Genomic DNA, 22,059 nt, shown 5'->3' on the forward strand with positions numbered 1-22,059 from the left:
GTTTGCTTGTTGCCACTACTGAACTTTACTTACCCATGTTTTCCCATTTTTTCCCTTTGCACTTTTTTGAGATATTACTGAACTTTTAATGTTCTATGCACAGTGTGCTGCATAATGATAATTTAGATGATACTACACTAACCCCTCATGTAATGCACTTTTGCACTGCATGATTTTTCACGATGGAATGCACTTGTTATATGATTTTTATTTTCTTGGTCTCTCTCTCTCTCTGCATGTTTAAAATATATATAATTCTGGCCTGACCTTTTACAATATATTCATATGGTGAAATTTTATTTAATTAGTGTTTTCACATTTTGCATGACACTTTTCTCAAGTCTAAAAGTTGCTTCATAGCCTTTTTAAAAATTTTAAAGAATAAAATGCCACACTCAATATTAACATACTGTGTGCCATTTTACACATTTAATGTTCTATTGGCAGGGATATTCCACAGTAAGTTCAGAAATAGCCTATCTCTTATTTTATTAACTGATTGTGCTGCTAGTAGTTGGTGTTTCTAATATCTCAAAGTAGAAAAATAAAACTAAGCATTAATTAACTTGCATGGAAAAAATGTACTTCTCTCAATAACTACACTATTATTATATCTATTCAGAAATTTTTATATGTAATGGCCAAGCATTATGGATAATTTGTTTTTTTTTGTTTTTTTTTTGTCTTTTTCAATAATGTTTAATAAGCTTTAAAATATGTAATGCAAGTAGTTCATATTTATTTCTGCTTTCTTGAATTATTTTTTCAATTACAGATTCTCATAAATGGCATAGCACAATGTAAGGAAAACAAACCAAAGGTTCATCTGAAAAAGGTTAGTAGATTGTGTTATTGAAAACAAATGCATGTGTATGTTAACTGCTTCTCCCTCTCTCACAAAAGGATTCAGATTAAAATTACGCACTTATGGCTTATGTTGGGAATGAACTATAAAATCACAAGCCAAATCTTTTTCCTTGTTTATTTCTCACATGAGTTCCATTTATGTGTTATGTGTATAACCAATTATCTAATCAGATGTATATGTGATTATGAGCCTATAACTGCCAATGGTATGAAATTTATATTTAATTTGCTTTGCTGAGTGCAAAATATTTATAAAAAACAAAGAGAAAAATGTGATATTAGACTTTGGTGTAGTTGTCTATGAACAACCTGTAAAATAACAGTTCCATGTCCCATAAACAGAATAAAATCAAAAATTATATAAATCAGCTTTAATCAACAGAGGAACCTGGAATTATATTGCACCTGCCTAGCTAGAAATTTGAAACAAACAAACAAAAAAAAAAAAAACCCTTAAAAAAATCAAAGGCATTATAAAGGCACTACATGGCATAAAATTCAGAACTGCTGAAACAAAAAAAAAAAACCAAAACAATCTTTTTAGTTCTGTCTTATCTTAGAAGAGGGGGGGGATTCAACATTCTGGGAGTATTTATTGGTTTAGTCATGCTTTCTCTGTTTGATTCCTCAGTTCTCAATTTAAGCATAATGCGATTGAGGTTGGTTGTTATAGCATAGGGCCACAGCTTCTCAATTGAACTCTTTAGAGGTTACCGAAATGGTATGCCTTTGGATTTTTTTTTTTTTTTTTTTTTGTTCACTAAGGCCTTATTTTGACTCCTGACAAAGATTGAAACTTTGTGTATGAAATTTTAACTCTATTTCATGTCATTGTATTTTATTTAATAATTTAAAGATGACCCAACTTCTGCAGGGGGGGGGGGCATTTTGTCTCAGCAAGCCTTGTATATTTTTTGTAGGTGTATTCAAAAATTTCCTTAACCCAATGCAGTGTAGTTTATAATATATATAAAGGCACAACTAGGATTCATTTTGATTATTTATGTCCTTTTACATTTGTCTATAGACTGTTTCCCAAAATTTTCAGATTCACAAATTAATAAAATTCTACTGAGGACTTTAGAGACCAGCAATTCACATAATTTACACACACACATTCTCTGTACTGATTTAAAATGTAATCATTTTCTTATTTTTTTGTAGGCATGCAATATTTCAATCATGGACCAGTGATTAGAATTAAAATCAGAGAATGATGCAAGAATTTATATAACATCTGCTATATAAATTCTTGTATGATTCTCACATTAGTAAAGAACATATTCTTCAGGTGTAAATATTTTTATCAAGGCTTCTTGTTATATCATTATTTATTTATATTTGGTACCTTTCTTATAAATAATAGTTTTTCATATTATAAATTTTGTAAATCTGTTCAACTGATTTTTATCACCTTTTAGGTATGCCATACAGTACTTGATAATATACAAGGTGACCTAAGAAATATTGAAGCATCAACAAGGGAGATCAAGTCACAGTTTGAACAGATTACTCAGTGCAGAATAGATAAAGTATGTTTTTGAACATTTTCGATGATTTTTCTATGCTATTGTTAAAGCTAGAATAGTATTTTTCTGCACTTATAAGACAAGTAATGACCTTTACATTACATATTATGTGGCTACACATGCACACATATTTCTGTCTTTTTTTCCACACTTACCCGGGGCTTGAAAATTAGGGATGATGAGCTAGCCAGTTTTTGATGAACGGTTCTCCATGGAAGTGTAGTGGTTCTGCCACTTGTCACTCATTTAAAGAGTTCTGGTTATGAATCCTGTTTGAGACTGAAGAAATTCTTAAAGGGGTTGTAGTTGGCCAGTCTCAAGTGGGGGAGTAGGAGTTTTCTCCCATGAGTTAATCTGGTTTTTCAACCATACAACATGCAAATGAGCCCATGAATACACTTAAAGACATAACAGATTAGAGTAGTGTGGCCTCAGATGAATATGATGATTTTTAGAATTTTTCTAAAAAAAAAATAAAGTGCTGATGCTCTGTAAATCCAATAATAACATAAATGCAGTGAAAGCTGCAGGCTTTTTATATGTAAGTACATTGTATTCCATATTCATGGCATCCAAATGTCAGAACCAATTATAAGTTTCAGTATATAAGTGTTTTTTTTTTTTTTTTGCATGTATCAGATAAAATTTTGACAAAAAATATATATTTAATCTTGTTTTTATTGCCAAATAAATCATTCTATTGCTAATAATTTCCATTTTGAGCACTAATGTGGAGGGTAAGGTTATAACAATTTTATATAACTTTAAAACTGAACAAAAACAAGGTTGCTGTTTTCCATAAGTTTTGTTTGATAACTTTTGCAATCTATATAATTTGGGAAAACAGACAGAGTAAGCTCACTGGGGGATGATACAGTACAATGACAGGATCTCACCAATATCTTTGAATAGTTACCGTGAATTAAGACGTTTTGTTTTCTATTAATTTTTGTAAATAGAAAATATAAGAGTTTATATTTGCTGAACTTAATCCCTGTAAATTAATAATGAACAAACTGTTCCTGTGGGAAAAGACATTCTGAATTAGAGCAACCATATGAATAAACTTTTAAGAATGCAACTCATTTGTAACTTGCAGACCTCCTGTGTTGTTATTGTATTTTAATAATGATTTAATTCTCCAATTCGTTATATTTTGTCAAATTCACCTCTTTTGGTGCTTCGTTGTGCTCTTTTGTTAATATTAAATTTATTATGAGTATACAAAATAAAACCCCAGTTCAACAGTACTGGTGACCTCCTCCACATCCACAAGAATTCTATTCCTTGATCTTTTGAAGAGTTCATGAATCCTGGGCTTAATATGTGGTAAAATAGGAGATTTGATTCCAGATACTAGCTCTCCCTAAACACAGTTCAAATTATCACTAATGGCCTATTTTGGGAAGTTGTGTGCATAGAATAATAGAAATATTTTGATACCAGGCACTACAACATACATGCAAAACAGGAGGGTACCAAACATACATAATAAACTGGTGCCACATGTAAACTGTTTTCCAGCAGTCCTCTGGTTGTAGATATAAAAGGTGGCTGCACTAAGTCCAGTATTATCAGCAACAATGGCTGCATGAGCAGAACTCAGTGACTTCAAGCAAAGAAGGGTATAAATTAGGGTATAAGTGATTATGACATCTTTGTTACCCTAGTAACAAAGATGTCATAATTCACTAATATGTCACAAGGAGCTCTCTCAAAGGTGATATCAGTATGGGTGAAAGACAGAAGTCACATCAAATCTAACAATGACTGACAATGCATACTTGGAAATAGAGATGTTCAGTCATTAGTCTGGATTGCAATGTGTGTGTAGAGAATTCGATACTGGTAATGTAATACTTTCCTCCACAAAAATGGTCAGAAAGGAGTTGGACACCATAGCTGGGTTACTGTGCACAAACTGCATGTAACACCTGCCAATATTTGTTTGCAGTGTCCAGTAGTGCCAGGAGCACAGGCAATGTATGACTGAATAATGACAGAATGTGATGTGGGCTGACAAGTTGTCCTTCACCCCTTTCTTGGTGGACACCATGTGTATGTGGCAACAAAAAAAACATTTGCATTCATACATTTGCACTCCACCAAAAAAACTTGATGTCTGCACTAATGATGTAGACAGCTAGGAAGATATAGTTCCTTTGGTTGTTGCCACATAGACAGCCATGTGTATGTGGCAACAACCAAAGGAACTATATCTTCCTAGCTGTCTACATCATTAGTGCAGACATCAAGTTTTTTTGGTGGAGTGCAAATGTATGAATGCAAATGTTTTTTTTGTTGCCACATACACATGGTGTCCACCAAGAAAGGGGTGAAGGACAACTTGTCAGCCCACATCACATTCTGTCATTATTCAGTCATACATTGCCTGTGCTCCTGGCACTACTGGACACTGCAAACAAATATTGGCAGGTGTTACATGCAGTTTGTGCACAGTAACCCAGCTATGGTGTCCAACTCCTTTCTGACCATTTTTGTGGAGGAAAGTATTACATTACCAGTATCGAATTCTCTACACACACATTGCAATCCAGACTAATGACTGAACATCTCTATTTCCAAGTATGCATTGTCAGTCATTGTTAGATTTGATGTGACTTCTGTCTTTCACCCATACTGATATCACCTTTGAGAGAGCTCCTTGTGACATATTAGTGAATTATGACATCTTTGTTACTAGGGTAACAAAGATGTCATAATCACTTATACCCTAATTTATACCCTTCTTTGCTTGAAGTCACTGAGTTCTGCTCATGCAGCCATTGTTGCTGATAATACTGGACTTAGTGCAGCCACCTTTTATATCTACAACCAGAGGACTGCTGGAAAACAGTTTACATGTGGCACCAGTTTATTATGTATGTTTGGTACCCTCCTGTTTTGCATGTATGTTGTAGTGCCTGGTATCAAAATATTTCTATTATTCTATGCACACAACTTCCCAAAATAGGCCATTAGTGATAATTTGAACTGTGTTTAGGGAGAGCTAGTATCTGGAATCAAATCTCCTATTTTACCACATATTAAGCCCAGGATTCATGAACTCTTCAAAAGATCAAGGAATAGAATTCTTGTGGATGTGGAGGAGGTCACCAGTACTGTTGAACTGGGGTTTTATTTTGTATACTCATAATAAATTTAATATTAACAAAAGAGCACAACGAAGCACCAAAAGAGGTGAATTTGACAAAATATAACGAATTGGAGAATTAAATCATTATTAAAATACAATAACAACACAGGAGGTCTGCAAGTTACAAATGAGTTGCATTCTTAAAAGTTTATTCATATGGTTGCTCTAATTCAGAATGTCTTTTCCCACAGGAACAGTTTGTTCATTATTAATTTACAGGGATTAAGTTCAGCAAATATAAACTCTTATATTTTCTATTTACAAAAATTAATAGAAAACAAAACGTCTTAATTCACGGTAACTATTCAAAGATATTGGTGAGATCCTGTCATTGTACTGTATCATCCCCCAGTGAGCTTACTCTGTCTGTTTTCCCAAATTATATAGATTGCAAAAGTTATCAAACAAAACTTATGGAAAACAGCAACCTTGTTTTTGTTCAGTTTTAAAGTTATATAAAATTGTTATAACCTTACCCTCCACATTAGTGCTCAAAATGGAAATTATTAGCAATAGAATGATTTATTTGGCAATAAAAACAAGATTAAATATATATTTTTTGTCAAAATTTTATCTGATACATGCAAAAAAAAAAAACACTTATATACTGAAACTTATAATTGGTTCTGACATTTGGATGCCATGAATATGGAATACAATGTACTTACATATAAAAAGCCTGCAGCTTTCACTGCATTTATGTTAGTTGTACGAGTTTTTTTTTGGTGGAGTGCAAATGTACGAATGGTAAATTTGCACTGCACCAAGAAATTAAAATATTTTACTATTATCGATTCAAATGATCACAAATGTCCTTTTATTACAATCCACTTTAACAATTTATCAAAAAGTAAAGCAACTTCAGTTTTAACCTTCTAAGTTAAAACAGAAATTGAATTTTTGTATGCACAATAATAAATTAATTAATATAGCAGATATGCACACTGCATTCTTCAATATGAATTTCTGGTTGGGTCCCTTACCTGCATTCAACAGTCAAAAGTCCCAGCAGTTCCATAATGCTATGACTTTTGACTGTTAGGGACACATTTTACCTAGTATGGCCTGGGTCTCCCAACTCAAGGCTTATTGGAGGCTTGAAGTGGTTAAAATGCCACCAGGACTTAGATTACAACTAGAGCTGCTACCTGGGAGTCTATAATGCTGATGGAACTGATATTGAGGCCCTACTCACAAGTATAGTTGGCTGAATCTAATCTTAGTTGATATTCTAACAGCCTCCCACTAGAAGGCCACAGGATGCACTGAGTGGAGGTATTCGATGTAGGATATTTAGATTATACATGAACAGTGCCACCTAATGTTTGCTTTTAAATAAAACACTAAAGTTTCTGGATCTTTAATGATAAACCTAACCACTGCTTTCTACAATGAAATAATCATCTAATTTTAAGAAAAACTGGAAACTCTGAAGAGTTGCACTTTATTTTTAATAAAACTTTGTTACTACACAGAGAAGTGTTTTGTCTTTCAGTAAAAATAAAATACCATAGCAGCAACACTAATTTTACAAAAAAAAAAAAAAAAAAAAAAATGTATCGTAGTATACTGTATTATACAATACTATTTGTAAAAGAATAAGAGAAGTTTACCTCAATATGATACTCTCCAGAAATTAAAATGAAAACAATTAAAAAAATCGAAAATCTTACATTACAATAAGAAATAATTAACAATAATTAAAAATAAAATGAACAAAAATCAATGTAATACAATTAAAAATTAACTGAAAATTAATTTAACGAAAAAATTGCAAAACAATTTTTCTTTCTGAAGCTGACAATGCTTTTCAACCATATGTCATGATCACAGGAATGAAAATTACCGAATAGGGGTGAGCATGGAACTTAAATAGGGATTATTTGTCTTTGCGCATGCATAAAGGACCACGAGTTGGAGATTAGATATGGCCGGCGAACATTAACCGAATTCTCATGTAATTTAATTTCAATGGTTTCTGCAATTAATAGTCTCGTATAATTACGTTGGACACTAAGTATTTTGACCTCATTAAATAAAAAAGTATGTTTTTCATGAACGGCATGAAAGGCTAATTCTTTGGCCTCGTTAATTTAATGAGCGATTTATCCACCAAACTACAATATCTTACAAAGAAATTCATAGCTAGGAATACGCCGACCAGGCTAGCCGAGTGGGTAAAGTGCCTGCCTGGCAACCTAAAGGTCGCGGGTTAGAATCCCGCCTCGGGCTTGGATCAAAGTACTGCAAAAACCTTGGGAGGTGCATTATGGCCACAGAAACTGATGCGCCAACAACCACCAAAAAAAAAAATATCCTTCAACACACAATTTCTGTTGCAAGAAATAATGTCAATAACCCACATAATCATAGCACCAACCGAATTCATTTTCCTCCCCTATCACAGGAGACTCTCCAGAGACAGCTTCGCCACGTGTTTGCCAATACAGACATAACGTTGATATTTTCTTCATATAATAAATTAGGGACAATGTTTAATACATATAAAGAGACACATGAATATCCAATAAGCGACATCAACAACATTATATATTTCATTAAATGTTAATCTGGTTGTAACGCATACTACATCGGAAGCACTACTGCAAAATATGGCACCACAAAAACTTCCAATACATGTGCTTATTACCATCATAATAGCTTCAAAACTAATCAAGCTGGCACTGAACTTACACAACACATGCACTCTCACAACCACAATCTCCTAATCAATTCAGCCATCGCAATTATTAAATTAGGATCTAGTTGCAAAATCTTCCAATACAAGGTGCTTGTCATAGAATGGTGTCGCCATAACACTAAATTTAACGTTCTAAACACAAAACTTCCAACCAACCTTTCACCAGTCTGGAACCTTACACATGTAAGGTTCCCACATGTCTCGAAATGCATTATGGGAACATAGGAATTCTTTAAATACATAATTCCTTTTCTCCTATCATTGCCAACCGAAGACGTTTTCATGAAAGTCACTCGTTGTGACTATTGACTTCACCTTGTTCTCATATAAATATTTTATAAATGACAGCTAGGGACAAGGCAGTGCACTTCTTCTTCCTTGAGCAAATTTTAATTACAGGTTTTTAACAATTCCGTCTTTATTTATTTTAACTTTATTTTAAACTTAATTTCAATACCATGTAACTAAGCAGATCAATTGAGGTGAGTACTGTCAATTAAGCTCTTATTATTAAGTGATTTCATATTGTAATTTATTTGTATTCCTAAACTAAATAAGTTTCACTCTTTGTAGAATCCACATATAGAAGATGTACAGACGTTAAATACATCTGATAACATAGAAACGAGTCCATCTTTAGAACAAACTGTATGTGAAATGGAATGTGATACTGAATTGAAAAAGATTCTAGTTCTAGATGCATCAAATGAACAAAAACAAGGCGAAATCTCACATTTAACAGTAAGCACATAATTAAATTTTTTAATAGAAAGTGAAGACATCTTGAGTATTACTAAATTTTTTTTTTTTTTTTTTTTTGCAACCAAAAACTTAAATTTTTAAGTTTAAGTCAAAAGACTTAAATATTTTTTTTGTTCAAAGTGATGACCACTTGAATTTTATTATATCTTCTTTATTGTTGAGACTTTTTATCTACATCATGTTAAAGTTCAATAAGTATGGCTATAAAAAAAATCTGATCTACCACTGTTTTCAGTCATCATTGAAAAGGCAAATGATGTAAAAAAGCAAACTTATTTTGCATCAACCAAAAAAGAAGAAGAAAAAAAAACCTGAGTTATTTGCCTATATATAAAAAGTAACAATAACAATCCATTTTTACCTTGAACCTTGTCAGACTTTCTAACTTCTACATCAACTGTCTTGGGAGGCAGCATATTCCAGTAACACACTGCCTGAAGGTGAGTTTCATGAGGTCTGATCTTCTATTGCTTCCCAAATTTTTATATTTGTCTGCTTGTTCTTGTTTCATCAATGTGAAAATACCTCCATCATTCATTTGGCTTATTCCATTAAGAACCTTAAATAGCTCTGTCAAGTCATCCTTGAGGTGCCTTGCCTCCAGACTCTACATTTTTTAAGTTCCTCACAGGGACAACTATTATCACTCCCAGCCAATCTAGTTTCCCTTGTTTGTACTGTCTATAGAAGTTCTATATCCTTTTTAGGAAAGCCTCCAGATCTGAATACAATGTTCTAAATGAAGTCTGACCATTATTTTATGAAGAGGAATAACATCCTTCTCACTGCTGGCAATGATCTTATTGATCATTGGTGGTGCCCCCTCAGCATTTCTGGCCACTTGCTTATGCCGCAAGTAAAATTTCATATCTGCCTGTAACATAACACTTAAATCCTTAAATCTTTCTTATCCTAAGCCACCTTTGATCTCATGTATCATTGTCTGCATGTCACTCAGGATTTCTTTTCTCTAATGCAAAAACCATACATTTACCATGTTTTAGACCATATGAGTAAGTGATGTCATTCTGAAACAGCATAGCCTGGTCCCGGTTGTTTACCATTCTGCCTACCTTTAAACCATTAGCAAACTTTGACAGCTTTCCTTGTATACTCTCATCATTATCATTGAGGAAAATAAAAAGATGAGGACTCAATACTGAACTCTGAAGACTGCCCATTAATTACCACTCTGTTTTTACCAGCCCCAGTGTTTCCACCATCCTCATCAGCAAGGGATAACTCTCCCCCCCCACCGAATCTAGTGATGCAATCCTAATGGTATGATGTACTCCTTTGCTGCATTCTTTAATATAACTGGATGCACCCCATCCCATCTACCCACGGAGCCTTACTCTTTTTCAGCCTCACTAGTTTTTCCGATTGTTACTTTTCAGAGATCATTATATCACCGATTTTTTACCCTAATCTGACTCTCTCTTTTTCCCTTTCCACCCCAGTTCAAACATGCTTTCTATTGTAAAAATGGATGCAAAATACATGTTCAACCATTTGCAATCTCAACTGAATTGTCTATGATTTCACGATTTCAGACCTACATAATTTACTTTTTTTTCTTATTTGTAATTAATATATGAGAAACTCCTTATAAATGTTCTTAGTTCTTTTTTACCCATCATTACTTTTTTAGCTATTGCTTTTCTTATTTTATCTGTAGTATTGTTACATATCTGTTTATAATTCTCATGTGTGGCAGTGTCAACCAATAATTTGTAACTATTCCATGCTTTCTTCTTTAGCTGTATAGGATCTGTCAACACTTTTGGCATCCTATTTTTCTGATACTTTACCATTGGAACAGATATGTTTGAGGCTTCCAGGATAATTTTAAACATTTCCCACAGAGCATTCATATCCACTGACCTGAAATTATTATCCCAGTTTGATAGAGCCTAAGAAGACCCTCATATTAAGTGATGATTGAAAAATATGCAACACACCTGCTTGTGTAGCACTTTGTGCAAAATTGGCACTCTGTTGCAATTTAGTTTTATTGTATTATTGGAGCATTACTACATTCAGGTCTTGGAGATAGTGATTTATATGAGTATTATAAACATATATTTAACAAAACCAGGTGAAAGCTGAGTGTGAGAAATCAACAGATAGGCCATTACTTGATTTAAGTGGAAGAATCAGAAGCCCAGCAAAAGTGATAGATAAGTTGAATAGGTGCTTCACAACTGTTTACAGTCGAAAGACCATCTGAACCAGGGAACAGTGAGGAGTCAAACTGCTGAAAAATAAATGATCTCAGAGAAAAGTATGTTGGGAAAGTAAGGTTCCAGATGGCCAGGATGTATACTGTTATGTATATCAGCCAGTTATGTAAGTATATCAGCTAGGGGGAATGTTAATGGAATGATCCCCAACCCATGACTGGAGTAGTGTTAATGTCTCCCCAATCTACAAAGTGCTAAAGACATGATTGGATGATTGGGCAAATGAGTTGACTTCAGTGGTGGGTTAGGTTATGGACACACAAGCACAGTAATAGGCGGGCCTAAATTGTAGCAACAGTTTGTGTTATCAAAATAATAAGCCTACTTATCCTTATTGAAGTGTATTTACAAAACATTTTTCTATGCTGATCTTCACTTGTTGCTTATTACTTTTCTTAAGTGGCACAAGAATCATTACTATAAAAGGAAGACTTTCTTATGGCAAACCTTTAAGAGGTAATTGCCAGTTATTTATTGGGGGATGTCAATAAACTTAAAATGGCAGTGGATTCTATTGTATTATAATTTGAGTGATAATCTTCCAAGGAGAATTTGATTGATCTATGCACCACACTGCTCTATAACCCCGCAAATGAAGGACAAGTTCAAGATCCATGAGTTGTGGAACATTTTTAAGGAATGGATATAGAATCTAGTTAAAATATATCCTTTTATTTAACAGGGATAAAATTTGACAAAGACAATCCTTGGAAAAAATAAAATTACCCATCAGAAAAATCACATTTCAGAAATTGATAAAAATCATATAAACTCTCTTCCCACTCTTTATATAACCCCAAGAAAACCATTCAACAAAGCTTAATGTCCACATAAGTTGCTGCCTGAGACACTACCAGCATACAGCACATGTGTACATATATATACACACACACTATAATATACCTATAGGTATTCAGATTAAAAATAAACTACTAAAATAATGATCGGATTGGAAATAACTACAAGAGTGTCTATACAGTAAACCTTTTGATCTTATGGATCCTGATTTTACACACTTCGGAATTAACAAACAAAAAATTTGACTGGCACAAACTGTACTGTCATTATCAATTATCTTCTATGTATCAACCAATAAAGTTGATGTAAATAAAAAGCAAATGTTTTTTGCTGTTTAGCTTTACTTCTATATTCCTAATATATACGAGGGGTAATCATTTAATTTGCGGACTGGTGCAAGATTTTGTTTACTATGCAAACTTTCCATAACTGCTGCTAGAAGCACTCTCCCTGATCACTACTGAGCAGACTGTTTGCGCATGCCAGTATCTGTCGAGCTGGTGTTGCATGAAGAGAACTTTTTTAGCTGTATCACTAACAATCGTTTTGAAGCAAGTATCATGTCAGACATACAGATAGAACAGCGATATGCAATTCATTATTGTATCAGAATAAATAAATAACGGGGCTTAAATAGTTAGAGATATAGTCAGAAATAGTTAAAGAGATGAATGAAACGTATGGTAATGAGTGTCTTGGTAGGACGGTCATATTTCACTGTGACCGAACTTTTCAGTGTGAAGTGGTTTCTCCATCAAGAGAATGCCAGGCCCTATATGGCTAATATTGTACAGGAAGTGATGTACACATAAGTTGCCACAGATGCTGAGATTCTGCCACATCCCCCATATTCACTGGACTTAGCCCTGTGTGATTTTTTCCTGTTTCCACATCTGAAGAAAGCTCTGAAAGGCAAGCATTTTGCATCTGACACAATGCTCACAGAGCCACAATGGAAGCACATTGCAGAAAAATGGCTTGCAAGAAGCATTTAATGCGTGGGTACAATGGTGGCAAAAGTGTGTAAAGTTCAAGGGAGAGTATTTTGAGAAGGAGAAATCCACAGAATATTCAGATGATGACAATTAAGATATTTTGCACCAGTCTGTGAATTAAATGATCACCCCTTGTACATATATGAAGTAACATTCTATTAAGGAATTAATAGAATGCTGTTCTGGCACATTCAGAGCCCTGTCTATAGGCCCTAATGTGTGTGTTCTCTAGTTTTCAAGTTTTAATATCCTTCATTTGCAAAAAGAATGGATATTATGATATATATCATAAAGTATAATAATGTCTTTACTTATTTTATCATTTTTTCTTGAATAATTTTTCTCTAGGAAAACAACAGAGAAGTAAAAAAAGAAAATTCAGAAACTGAGGAGAATGAAAGTGCTAATGATGATTGCAGCCAGTCTTCTAACACTAATACAATATAGAAAAGGGCAACAATTTATAGTATAGTCTACAGTAGGTTTTTTTTTTTTTTTTTTTTTTTGAAACTTTAACTAGATATGAGTATTTTTGTATAAATCTTGAAATCAATTTAAGTTCTAATTTGAACTTGTACATAAATATGCTGGCCAGTAATTTGAAACAAAATCATAGATGCAAAAATTTGAAGCTCTGATCTTTTGTATATAACAAAAAAGTTCTGAAAATGCATATTTTGCTAATAGATATCATTAACTCTCACTTTTCTAAATTTCTGTTGTTTCTAATAAAGAATGTTATGATCATTCTCCTAATGCATTTCAAATCTTTGTAAGTAGCTATTTGATTGGACATTTCATATTATTTTCTGAATACAGAATATAATTTATTCAACTCTCAAGAAAAATTGAAAAATAATAGAGGGAAAAAAAATAACAATAATATAGCCAATGTCAATATTCAGAAAGAGACCCATCTTAATTGTTGGATATTATCATATGCAAACAACATTATTAGGACAAAATTGTTTGGCTAATGCATTCAGTTAAATTTGGAAACACAAGAGGAAACTAAAAACCATCTTAAACTGTATATCCGACCTAAGAAATTAGGAATGTTAAAAATTCAAAGTACAAACAATTGAAAAGAGCTACGAAAACAACTTCCTGCATGTTGAACAGGATCTTAAAGTTGAAGGAAACCAGAAACCTTTTTAATTTCATGTTGTTATTGAAGAAAAAACTACTGAAACAAATAATTTATTTATTTGTTTTTACAAATAAATGCAAAAAGGTAATAAATCATTCAAAGGACAGAATCACAACATTAGAGGCAAAGTGTATCCTTACTTTAAAAAATTATATTTTTTATTGGAAAAGGAAAAAGGCGAGTAGGGAATCATTCTTAGGCCTAAAATTTAGGCACCAGTGTTGAAAAATATCATAGCAACACAATAGAGGTACTGTATTTCCCCATGTATAAGATGCACCTTAATTTTGGGGCCCGAAATTTGAAAAAACATGTATTACATAGTTATTGAACTCAAGTTTTATTCATCATAAAATTCATACAACTCATCACTATCAAAACTCCCATCCATTAGCTTGTCCTCATCTGTGTCTGATGACAAATCACTGTCTTCATATATTGCCTCGTCCTCAGTTCCATCTATGGCATTTGAAATGCCACACTTCTTAAATGACTTGACAATGATCTCAATCTTGATATTATCCCAGGATCTTTTCACCCAGGCACAAACTTCTCCTATAGTTGGTTTCTTCATTCTTCCTGCTGGTGTCAAATTGTCCCCAGAAGATTTCATCCATTGGTTCCATTTGTCTCTCATGGCAGCTTTGAAGGGTTTGTTAATGCTGACATCAAGTGGTTGGAGCTGGGATGTCAAGCCTCCAGGTATGACGGCAAGTTTTGTTTTATGCTCTGCAGCAATCTTCTTTGTATTTTTTGTTATGTGTGCCCTGAAGTGATCAAGCACCAATAGGGCAGGTTTGCATAAGAGCCCACCTGGTCTCCTGCTCCAAACTTTCTCAAACCAGATCTTCATCCCATCCTGATCCATCCAACCCTTGTCATGAACGTGGACAATCACTCCTCGAGGATTGTCTTCTTTTGGCATTGTTTTGCGTTTGAAAATCAGCATAGGAGGCAGCTTGGTTCTGTCGGCACAACAAGCTAGAACAACTGTATAATGGCTCTTTTCATGTCCACTTGTTTTCACAGTTACAGTTTTCACCCCCCCTTCTTATCAACAGTTCTGTTACTTGGGACATCAAATTGAAGGGGGACTTCATACATATTTGCAATCTGTCCCAACTCAAACTGATGTGTCTTCCGACATTGAATGACAAAACAATGAAATTCAAGGACCTTCTGCTCATAGCTTTCAGGCATCTTTTGGGCAAGTCTTGTGCATCTACACATGCTTAGTCCATTCCGTTTCATGAACCTGAAGCACCAATTGTGTCCTCCTTTGAAATCAGTAACTTCTTTTTCATCAGCAATTCTTCTTGCCTCATGCTGAACCATCTTTGTGGACACAGGAATTCCAATTGCCCTTTGCTCCTCAATCCATATCTTCAATTCTCTCTCTAAATCAGGCCATTTTGCTGACTTGCCTCTAATGGCCTTCTTCTGCCGTGGCATTTTCAGTAGGGTTTCTTCTTCCCGTAGCCAGTCTCGGATTGTTTTCTCAGTTGGAGGAGGACCAAACTTACGTTCAGCAGCACGATTTCCATTCACTTTTGCAAACTGGATCACTTAACTTGAATTCAGCACTGTACGAAAATCTTTTCTGAGCCATTTCTGGGTAGAACATGGCAAAACGTAACCTAATATACTGGTAACAAGTGCGAAATAATGAGTGCAAGGACAACAAGCACGAAAAAGCAGGAAATGCAAGAAAAAAAATCTACAACCACTGTATAAGACGCACCCAGTTTTTAGACCCCAAATTTTTCGAAAAAAGGTGCGTCTTATACATGGGGAAATATGGTATATCTCAATTTACATCCTTAATTTGTTCCATGGAGGCTGCAGTCGTGGCACTGCATCTTGAGGTGTAACTCGAAAATAATGAGCCTGAGTTGTTGATTGAAGATAAAAATCTGTGACTTTTCTGTACCTTCCTAAATATAGACAAATTACTTAGTATGGTTTTTGAATTTTTATTTATTGTTTTCCCAGAGTTAGTGCGATTGCATCCAGCAGGTACAATTTTACTTTTAACTCGTAGTAATGCTAGCACAGGAAACTGACTGCTACAGACTCTATAAAGCTTAGAATTGTGTTTAATTTCTAGTTCCAGTTATTTATAAAACTCTCTCACATGATATAACAGTTATTAGCTATTTCTAATGGTCATAAACTGTCTTTTGAAAGATTTATTTGAAATACAGTGAAGCCTCTACAAGCGACCACCTCCTCAATGAGACCACCTTTACAAAAGGCCAGTATTACTTTTTAAATGTGTCCGGTGTATTAGAACTTAAGGGGACCACTCTCTGACCATTAATTCTGTTGTTTAGTGGCCAGTATATTTCCATAGATTTCTAGGAATCTGTAATTCTCTAAGATGACTATTGTCTTACCTGACTGGGACTGTTAATTCTGTTGTTTAGCAGCCAGTGTTTTTTACAAATTTCTATGAATCTGGAGTTTCTGAAGTAACTGTATAAATATTGCTAACAAATAGGTATTTCATTCATTTATTTCTGATTTATTCATCTTCGAATATAGACGTGATGGCAGAAAAAAAAGCAAAATGAAAATTTTTAAGTTAGAAATGAGAGTGAAAGTTATAGAAGATGTAGCAAAGGGTTTACTGCAAAGTCTGTTGGCAGAAAAGTATAATTATGGTAAAATGCAAATTCAAAAAAATTTTACAAGAAAATAATATTAAAAAAAAGTAGATTAGGAACTGAAAATAAATATTCAACGAGAAACATATCAACCATATCAAGAAATTAATGAGTTAACACTTACTTGGTTTGATGGTGTTTGTGCTAGAGGAATTCCAATAAGCTGTTGTTACTGCAAGAAAAAGCTTTAAAAAAAGACATTTTCTGGTAGGCAATGGATGGCTTAGTAAATTTTGTAACAGAAATAATGTTTTGAAGACTCTGAGGTGAAAGTGCATCTGTGAATTAAAATGATGTGGAACAGTGGATTTCATGTTTGCCATCTTTAACACAAAAATATGAAAACTCAGACATCTTTAGTGTAGATGAAACTGGCCTCATTTATTGTGTTTTACCAAAAAAATCATTAGTGTTTAAAGATTCTGATTCTTTTGGTTATAAAAAAGAAAGAAAAATAAAAAGTGACAATTTTACTGTGTGAATTCCTTGGGACAAAAAGAACAACCACTGATAATTAATACTGTGTTGAGACAAAGATGTTTTAAAAACATGAATATAGCATCCATGAACATTGACTGGTATGTCAATAAAAAACATGGATAACAAATGCTATTTTTTCAGAATGACTTCATAATTTGTACAAAAAAAAATTATAAGAAAATAGGAAGGTCTTACTATTATTAGATAATGCTCTGTGTCATCCCAAAAATTTGAATTTAAGTAATGTCAGTATTATTTCTTCCTGATAAATACATCAAGTGTTTGTCAATCATTGGATCAAGGTGTCATTCAATCATTTAAATTGTTCTGCAGCAATATATTTCAATTACATTAGTAGCAAATATGGACACAGCATGAAATGTTGAAGAATTAGTTTAAAAATATTTCACTAGCAGAGTTGTTGAATACATAAAATTGGTATCACAGTTAATTCCACATTTATGTGAAATAACTATGATACCACCATGGAAGTTTATGCTAGAACTGATTTTATAGAAGTGCAAAAAGAAATTGTTCAACTTGTACAGCAGATAAATGTAAACATCAATGCACAATTTGAAGAAGATTCAGTCATGTGAAAACTGGGAAAAAGAACTTTGATTCTGCTAGGAACATTGATAACAATTTATGTGAAAATATGAATACAACTATGAATCAGATATTGAAGAAATTAAAATTCTATTAGAAGAAAGTTTAAATACTGTTTTAGGATTTAAAAAATTTATCTTGCAATTTAGGTAATAATAAAATGTTACAATTATTAAATGATTTCTATTTTAGAAAAAGAAATAATTCAACAACAACAAAAAAAAAATCATCCAGACAAACCTGAATATTTCAAAAAATAAAAATATATATTTTATCTATTTAGTTAAGACTTTTATTTCTATTGTCCTATTAAAATTTTTGTTATCTCTATATATCTGACTTTTTATATATTTCTACAAGGCGACCACTGTAAATGACCAAATATATGTGGAACCAAAAACGGTCATCTTAGAGAGATTTCACTGTATTCATTATTATTTTTGAATAATAAACATGGAAAGTGATAACTGCTCTGGTTAGAGAGTTAGTGGTGACAAGTAATATTCAAACTTCATGATGTTCCAAATTTGAAATAAATTTTCAAAAATGAAGTGAATAATAGAATCTAATATAGACACATTTTAAATTTTGTGAGTTTAATGGCTTTATGAAGTGGATAATAGAAGAGGCTAATAGCTTCATCTTTATATTTTATGCCTGTTATATTATAATTTAACAGAATATTTTTTGTTTTATTAAAAACTAAAAAAAATACATTAAGTATTGCAATCAATTAAGAAAAGACAAAATATTGGTATACTCCAAAAACCTATAAACTGTTTTCAGAAATTAAAGAGTTCACATCTATCAGGTTTAGTGCTACCATGTTTATAACAATTATGGATGCCACAACTGTAGAGTTAAGTGAAGAAATTTAACCCCAGGGCCTCACATCTGGTGAGCATGGGCTTAGCACAGCCAGGGTTCTGAGCTGGATATCATCATTCTTTTTCTTGACGATTCCCTTCTACTTCTGACTCTTGTTCTCTTTCTCTCTCTCAGGACAATTCAGAATTTTTTTTTTTTTTTTTTGGCTGGTGCAACATAAGCCTCAGGCTTCCTTGCACCATATAGCTAATGATGATAATAATATATAGGGTTATTTTCTCATAAACACAGTTACAGTCAGTCCTTGTATAGCACGATAGTTGTGTTCCTAGAAACCCTCGTGCAATATAAACAACAGGCCCTATGGGAAAAATAGGGTTAGGTGCAGACCACCCAAGATTGAACACACATTTGTAACCAAAACATTACCAAACACAATAAATAATGGTAATAAAATACTTACGCATTTTACAATAAAAACAATTTCCAGTTGCATTGCTGCTATTGGAATCTGTTATAAACTGGTAGTAAACTCGATCTAATTGCATTTGCGATTATACCGATAGCTGGAATTGTGTTGGTTTTTACATTATTATGGTGAAATGTGTTTCCCCTTCACTGATTAAAAAACATAAATACATTTTCAGAATCTTCTCTTCATTCCTATCGTGTTGCATTCAGTTGGGGTGATTCCAGTCCGACTGCCATTTCTTGTAAACACAAAGGCGAATCGTGCATAAGTGAATTTGGTTCATGTTATGTAAGATATCGTTCCCCTATTTATAAATCATGTACGGTCGAATTCATGTAGTGTAAACACATGTTATATGAGGACTGACTGTACTTGAAGATTTTGCTTATGTGAATAGGTTTTAAAAATTATTTGGATGACCCCTTATCTTTGGCCTTCTTGAGGATTCATTTGTGGAGTTTGTCTTCCCAGGGCTTCAGCTTTCTTGGGGATAAAAAATTTATCCACTGACAGTGCAGTGGAATCCTTAGCTGTTTTAGCACAGAGCTTCCTGTAGCATACCCCACCATACAATTTTTTTCAGGGACTGGATTGTTTGTTTGAATGATCTGTTTTATTGCCTATAAGTGTTCAAAAACTGAATCAAGAGGCCCATACTTTAAGATATCTTAAGGAAAAAGTTCTACTTCATCTCATTCTTCTGACCTCAGTTTATCCAGCTGAAGAAGTTGTTCATTTGTTAGCATCTCATCATGTGAGGCAGTCAATTTTTCATCAGATGTCTCCAATTTCTAAAGCTGAACTGGTTGCCTTGCTGTTACTTCAAGTCCTCTAACGTTACAACATTGCCCAAAGGTTTTTTTTTCTGGATACCAAAAAAAAAAAAAAAAAAATTTCGGAAATTCTCCAAAGCTCACACACCACCAGTGTATTTTGTCTGTAAATTGTATGTGTTCTCTGGTCAGTTTGCCTATTTTGTTGGGGGGAAAAAGTTTCAGATTAAAAGTTGCTACCCTCACCCAAGACCTACACAGCATGGTGTGAAAAAAAAAAGAAAAAAAAAAAAAAAAAGCCCATAAAAGTTCTATGTTCCATTGATGCCATTCAAACCCAAGCCTTTTCCACATGGTGAGGGAAAAAATGGTGATTATAATTATTTTATTACCCAAGATTTCTGCACCATTTATACATTTGGAAACTTCATTTCAGACTTCAACAATATGTATGGCTTTAAAGATGAATTTCTTCCAAAATTGTTTCAGAGTTTGAGCCCCTTTGCCACCAGTTTCAGTAACTGCTCTGGAAAATGCTCATTTGTGATATCAGTGCTTGAAATATATGATCACAACTGTAACAGAGCATTTGTATTTGGTGGTATGAAAACAACATTAATCTTGCCTTTAGGCAAATATAGATTTGCCTAAAGGCAAGATTCTATATGCATGGATTCCCCAAACATTATACGGCTGGGGACTGGTTCTTTTTTTTCATCCCTTCCCTTAAAGGATTTAGGCTGGTCTCAGTCCATCTTTTCTTTGGGCATCCTGGATCTTTTCTCCCAGCTGGCTGATATTTCATAATCTTCTTTGGTAGTCTTGCTGGATGCATCCTGTCCCAATGCTTAATCCATTTTTCTCTATATTTGTAGATTATATCCATTATTGGATCAGTACCTAATTCTTTACGAATATCAGAACTTTTCTTCTTGTCCACTAATCTATAGCCACTGGTTCAGCAAATAAATTTCATTTCAGCACTTTCAATCCTTTTCATTTAATTTAATTCTTTTGATTTAATTGTCCAAATTTCAGTTCCATAGAGTAAAGTGGGTCTTGCTACTACCTTATAAGCTTTTGAACTTTATTTGGTTTTAGGATATTGTCAATTAAACCTGTAACTTTCAGAAAATTAAAAAGTTTTAATTCTATATATAATTTTCTTCAACATAAGATAAATGACATCCAAGATAATTAAATGAATTTACTTGCTCCAAGGTGATATTTTCTATTACTATTTTACTTCTGATTGGATAATTACCTATGTCATAACTTTAGTCTTTTCATTTGAAATTTCCATTCCAAATGTTTTGGCAATATTGTTCAAGGTAAAAATTGATTTTTGAAGTTTGTCTTCATTCTGAGCTATTATTGTCCAAAATATGCATCCTTAGTCCCCACTCAAAGCCACGGTGGAATTACCTCCTGATTAAGGCCTGTAGGAAAAAACAGGCAGCCCATGCCTCCTACAAGAAGTCTCCTTCACAAGACTCATATGCCAAATTTTCCAAAGCAAGGATGGATTTCCGGAAGAGTAAACAATCAGCTATTGACATTTTCATGAATGGCTGGCTATCTAGGGGAAAATGTGTGTGGTCCACAAGTCATACTTGCACCCCTCTGTCTTTAGATGTCTAAGAATGGTGTGAGCATGTGCTGCGTTTTAAGTGAGATCACTGTGTGTACGAAGTGCTTAATGTTTTTTAACCTACTAGTAATACAGAAATTTCCGAAGAACAGCTAATAAAAATAATAAATTTGCTATCTGACAAGTCCACCACAGGAATTGCCACAATACCTCTTTTTAGTCTAAAAATTGCTCACTCCAAAGAGCTCACTCAACTCTACAACAAAGTACTCAAATATGCACAGGTGCCTTCAAGCTGGTTGTTGTACAGAGTTGTGGCAGTTCCGAAGAAGTCGCATGCGAAAACACCGGCTGACTTCAGGCCAATCAATTGCCTCTCCCTTCCTGAAATGCCTCGAGAAGTGCATCTATAATGATGTAGCATTCGCAATCTCTGCG

The 22,059-nt window shown here is 33.6% G+C and overlaps 1 protein-coding gene across 1 annotated transcript in view; it reads left to right on the forward strand.

The window, feature by feature from the left end:
- The window catches only part of LOC150079621 (uncharacterized), a 55,106-nt gene extending 41,599 nt beyond the window's left edge, over window positions 1-13,507 (forward strand). Inside the window, exons 6-9 of the mRNA XM_090383141.1 lie at window positions 776-835; window positions 2,289-2,399; window positions 8,828-8,995; window positions 13,401-13,507. Coding sequence (XP_090239267.1) covers window positions 776-835; window positions 2,289-2,399; window positions 8,828-8,995; window positions 13,401-13,499 — 438 coding nt within the window. The 3' untranslated portion in view covers window positions 13,500-13,507. The remainder of the gene's footprint in view (window positions 1-775; window positions 836-2,288; window positions 2,400-8,827; window positions 8,996-13,400) is intronic.
- The last annotated feature ends 8,552 nt before the right edge of the window (window positions 13,508-22,059 follow it).

Source organism: Mastigoproctus giganteus, chromosome 10 (genome assembly GCF_048544385.1).
Source record: "Mastigoproctus giganteus isolate SK-2022 chromosome 10, ASM4854438v1, whole genome shotgun sequence".
Lineage (NCBI taxonomy): Eukaryota > Metazoa > Arthropoda > Arachnida > Uropygi > Thelyphonidae > Mastigoproctus > Mastigoproctus giganteus.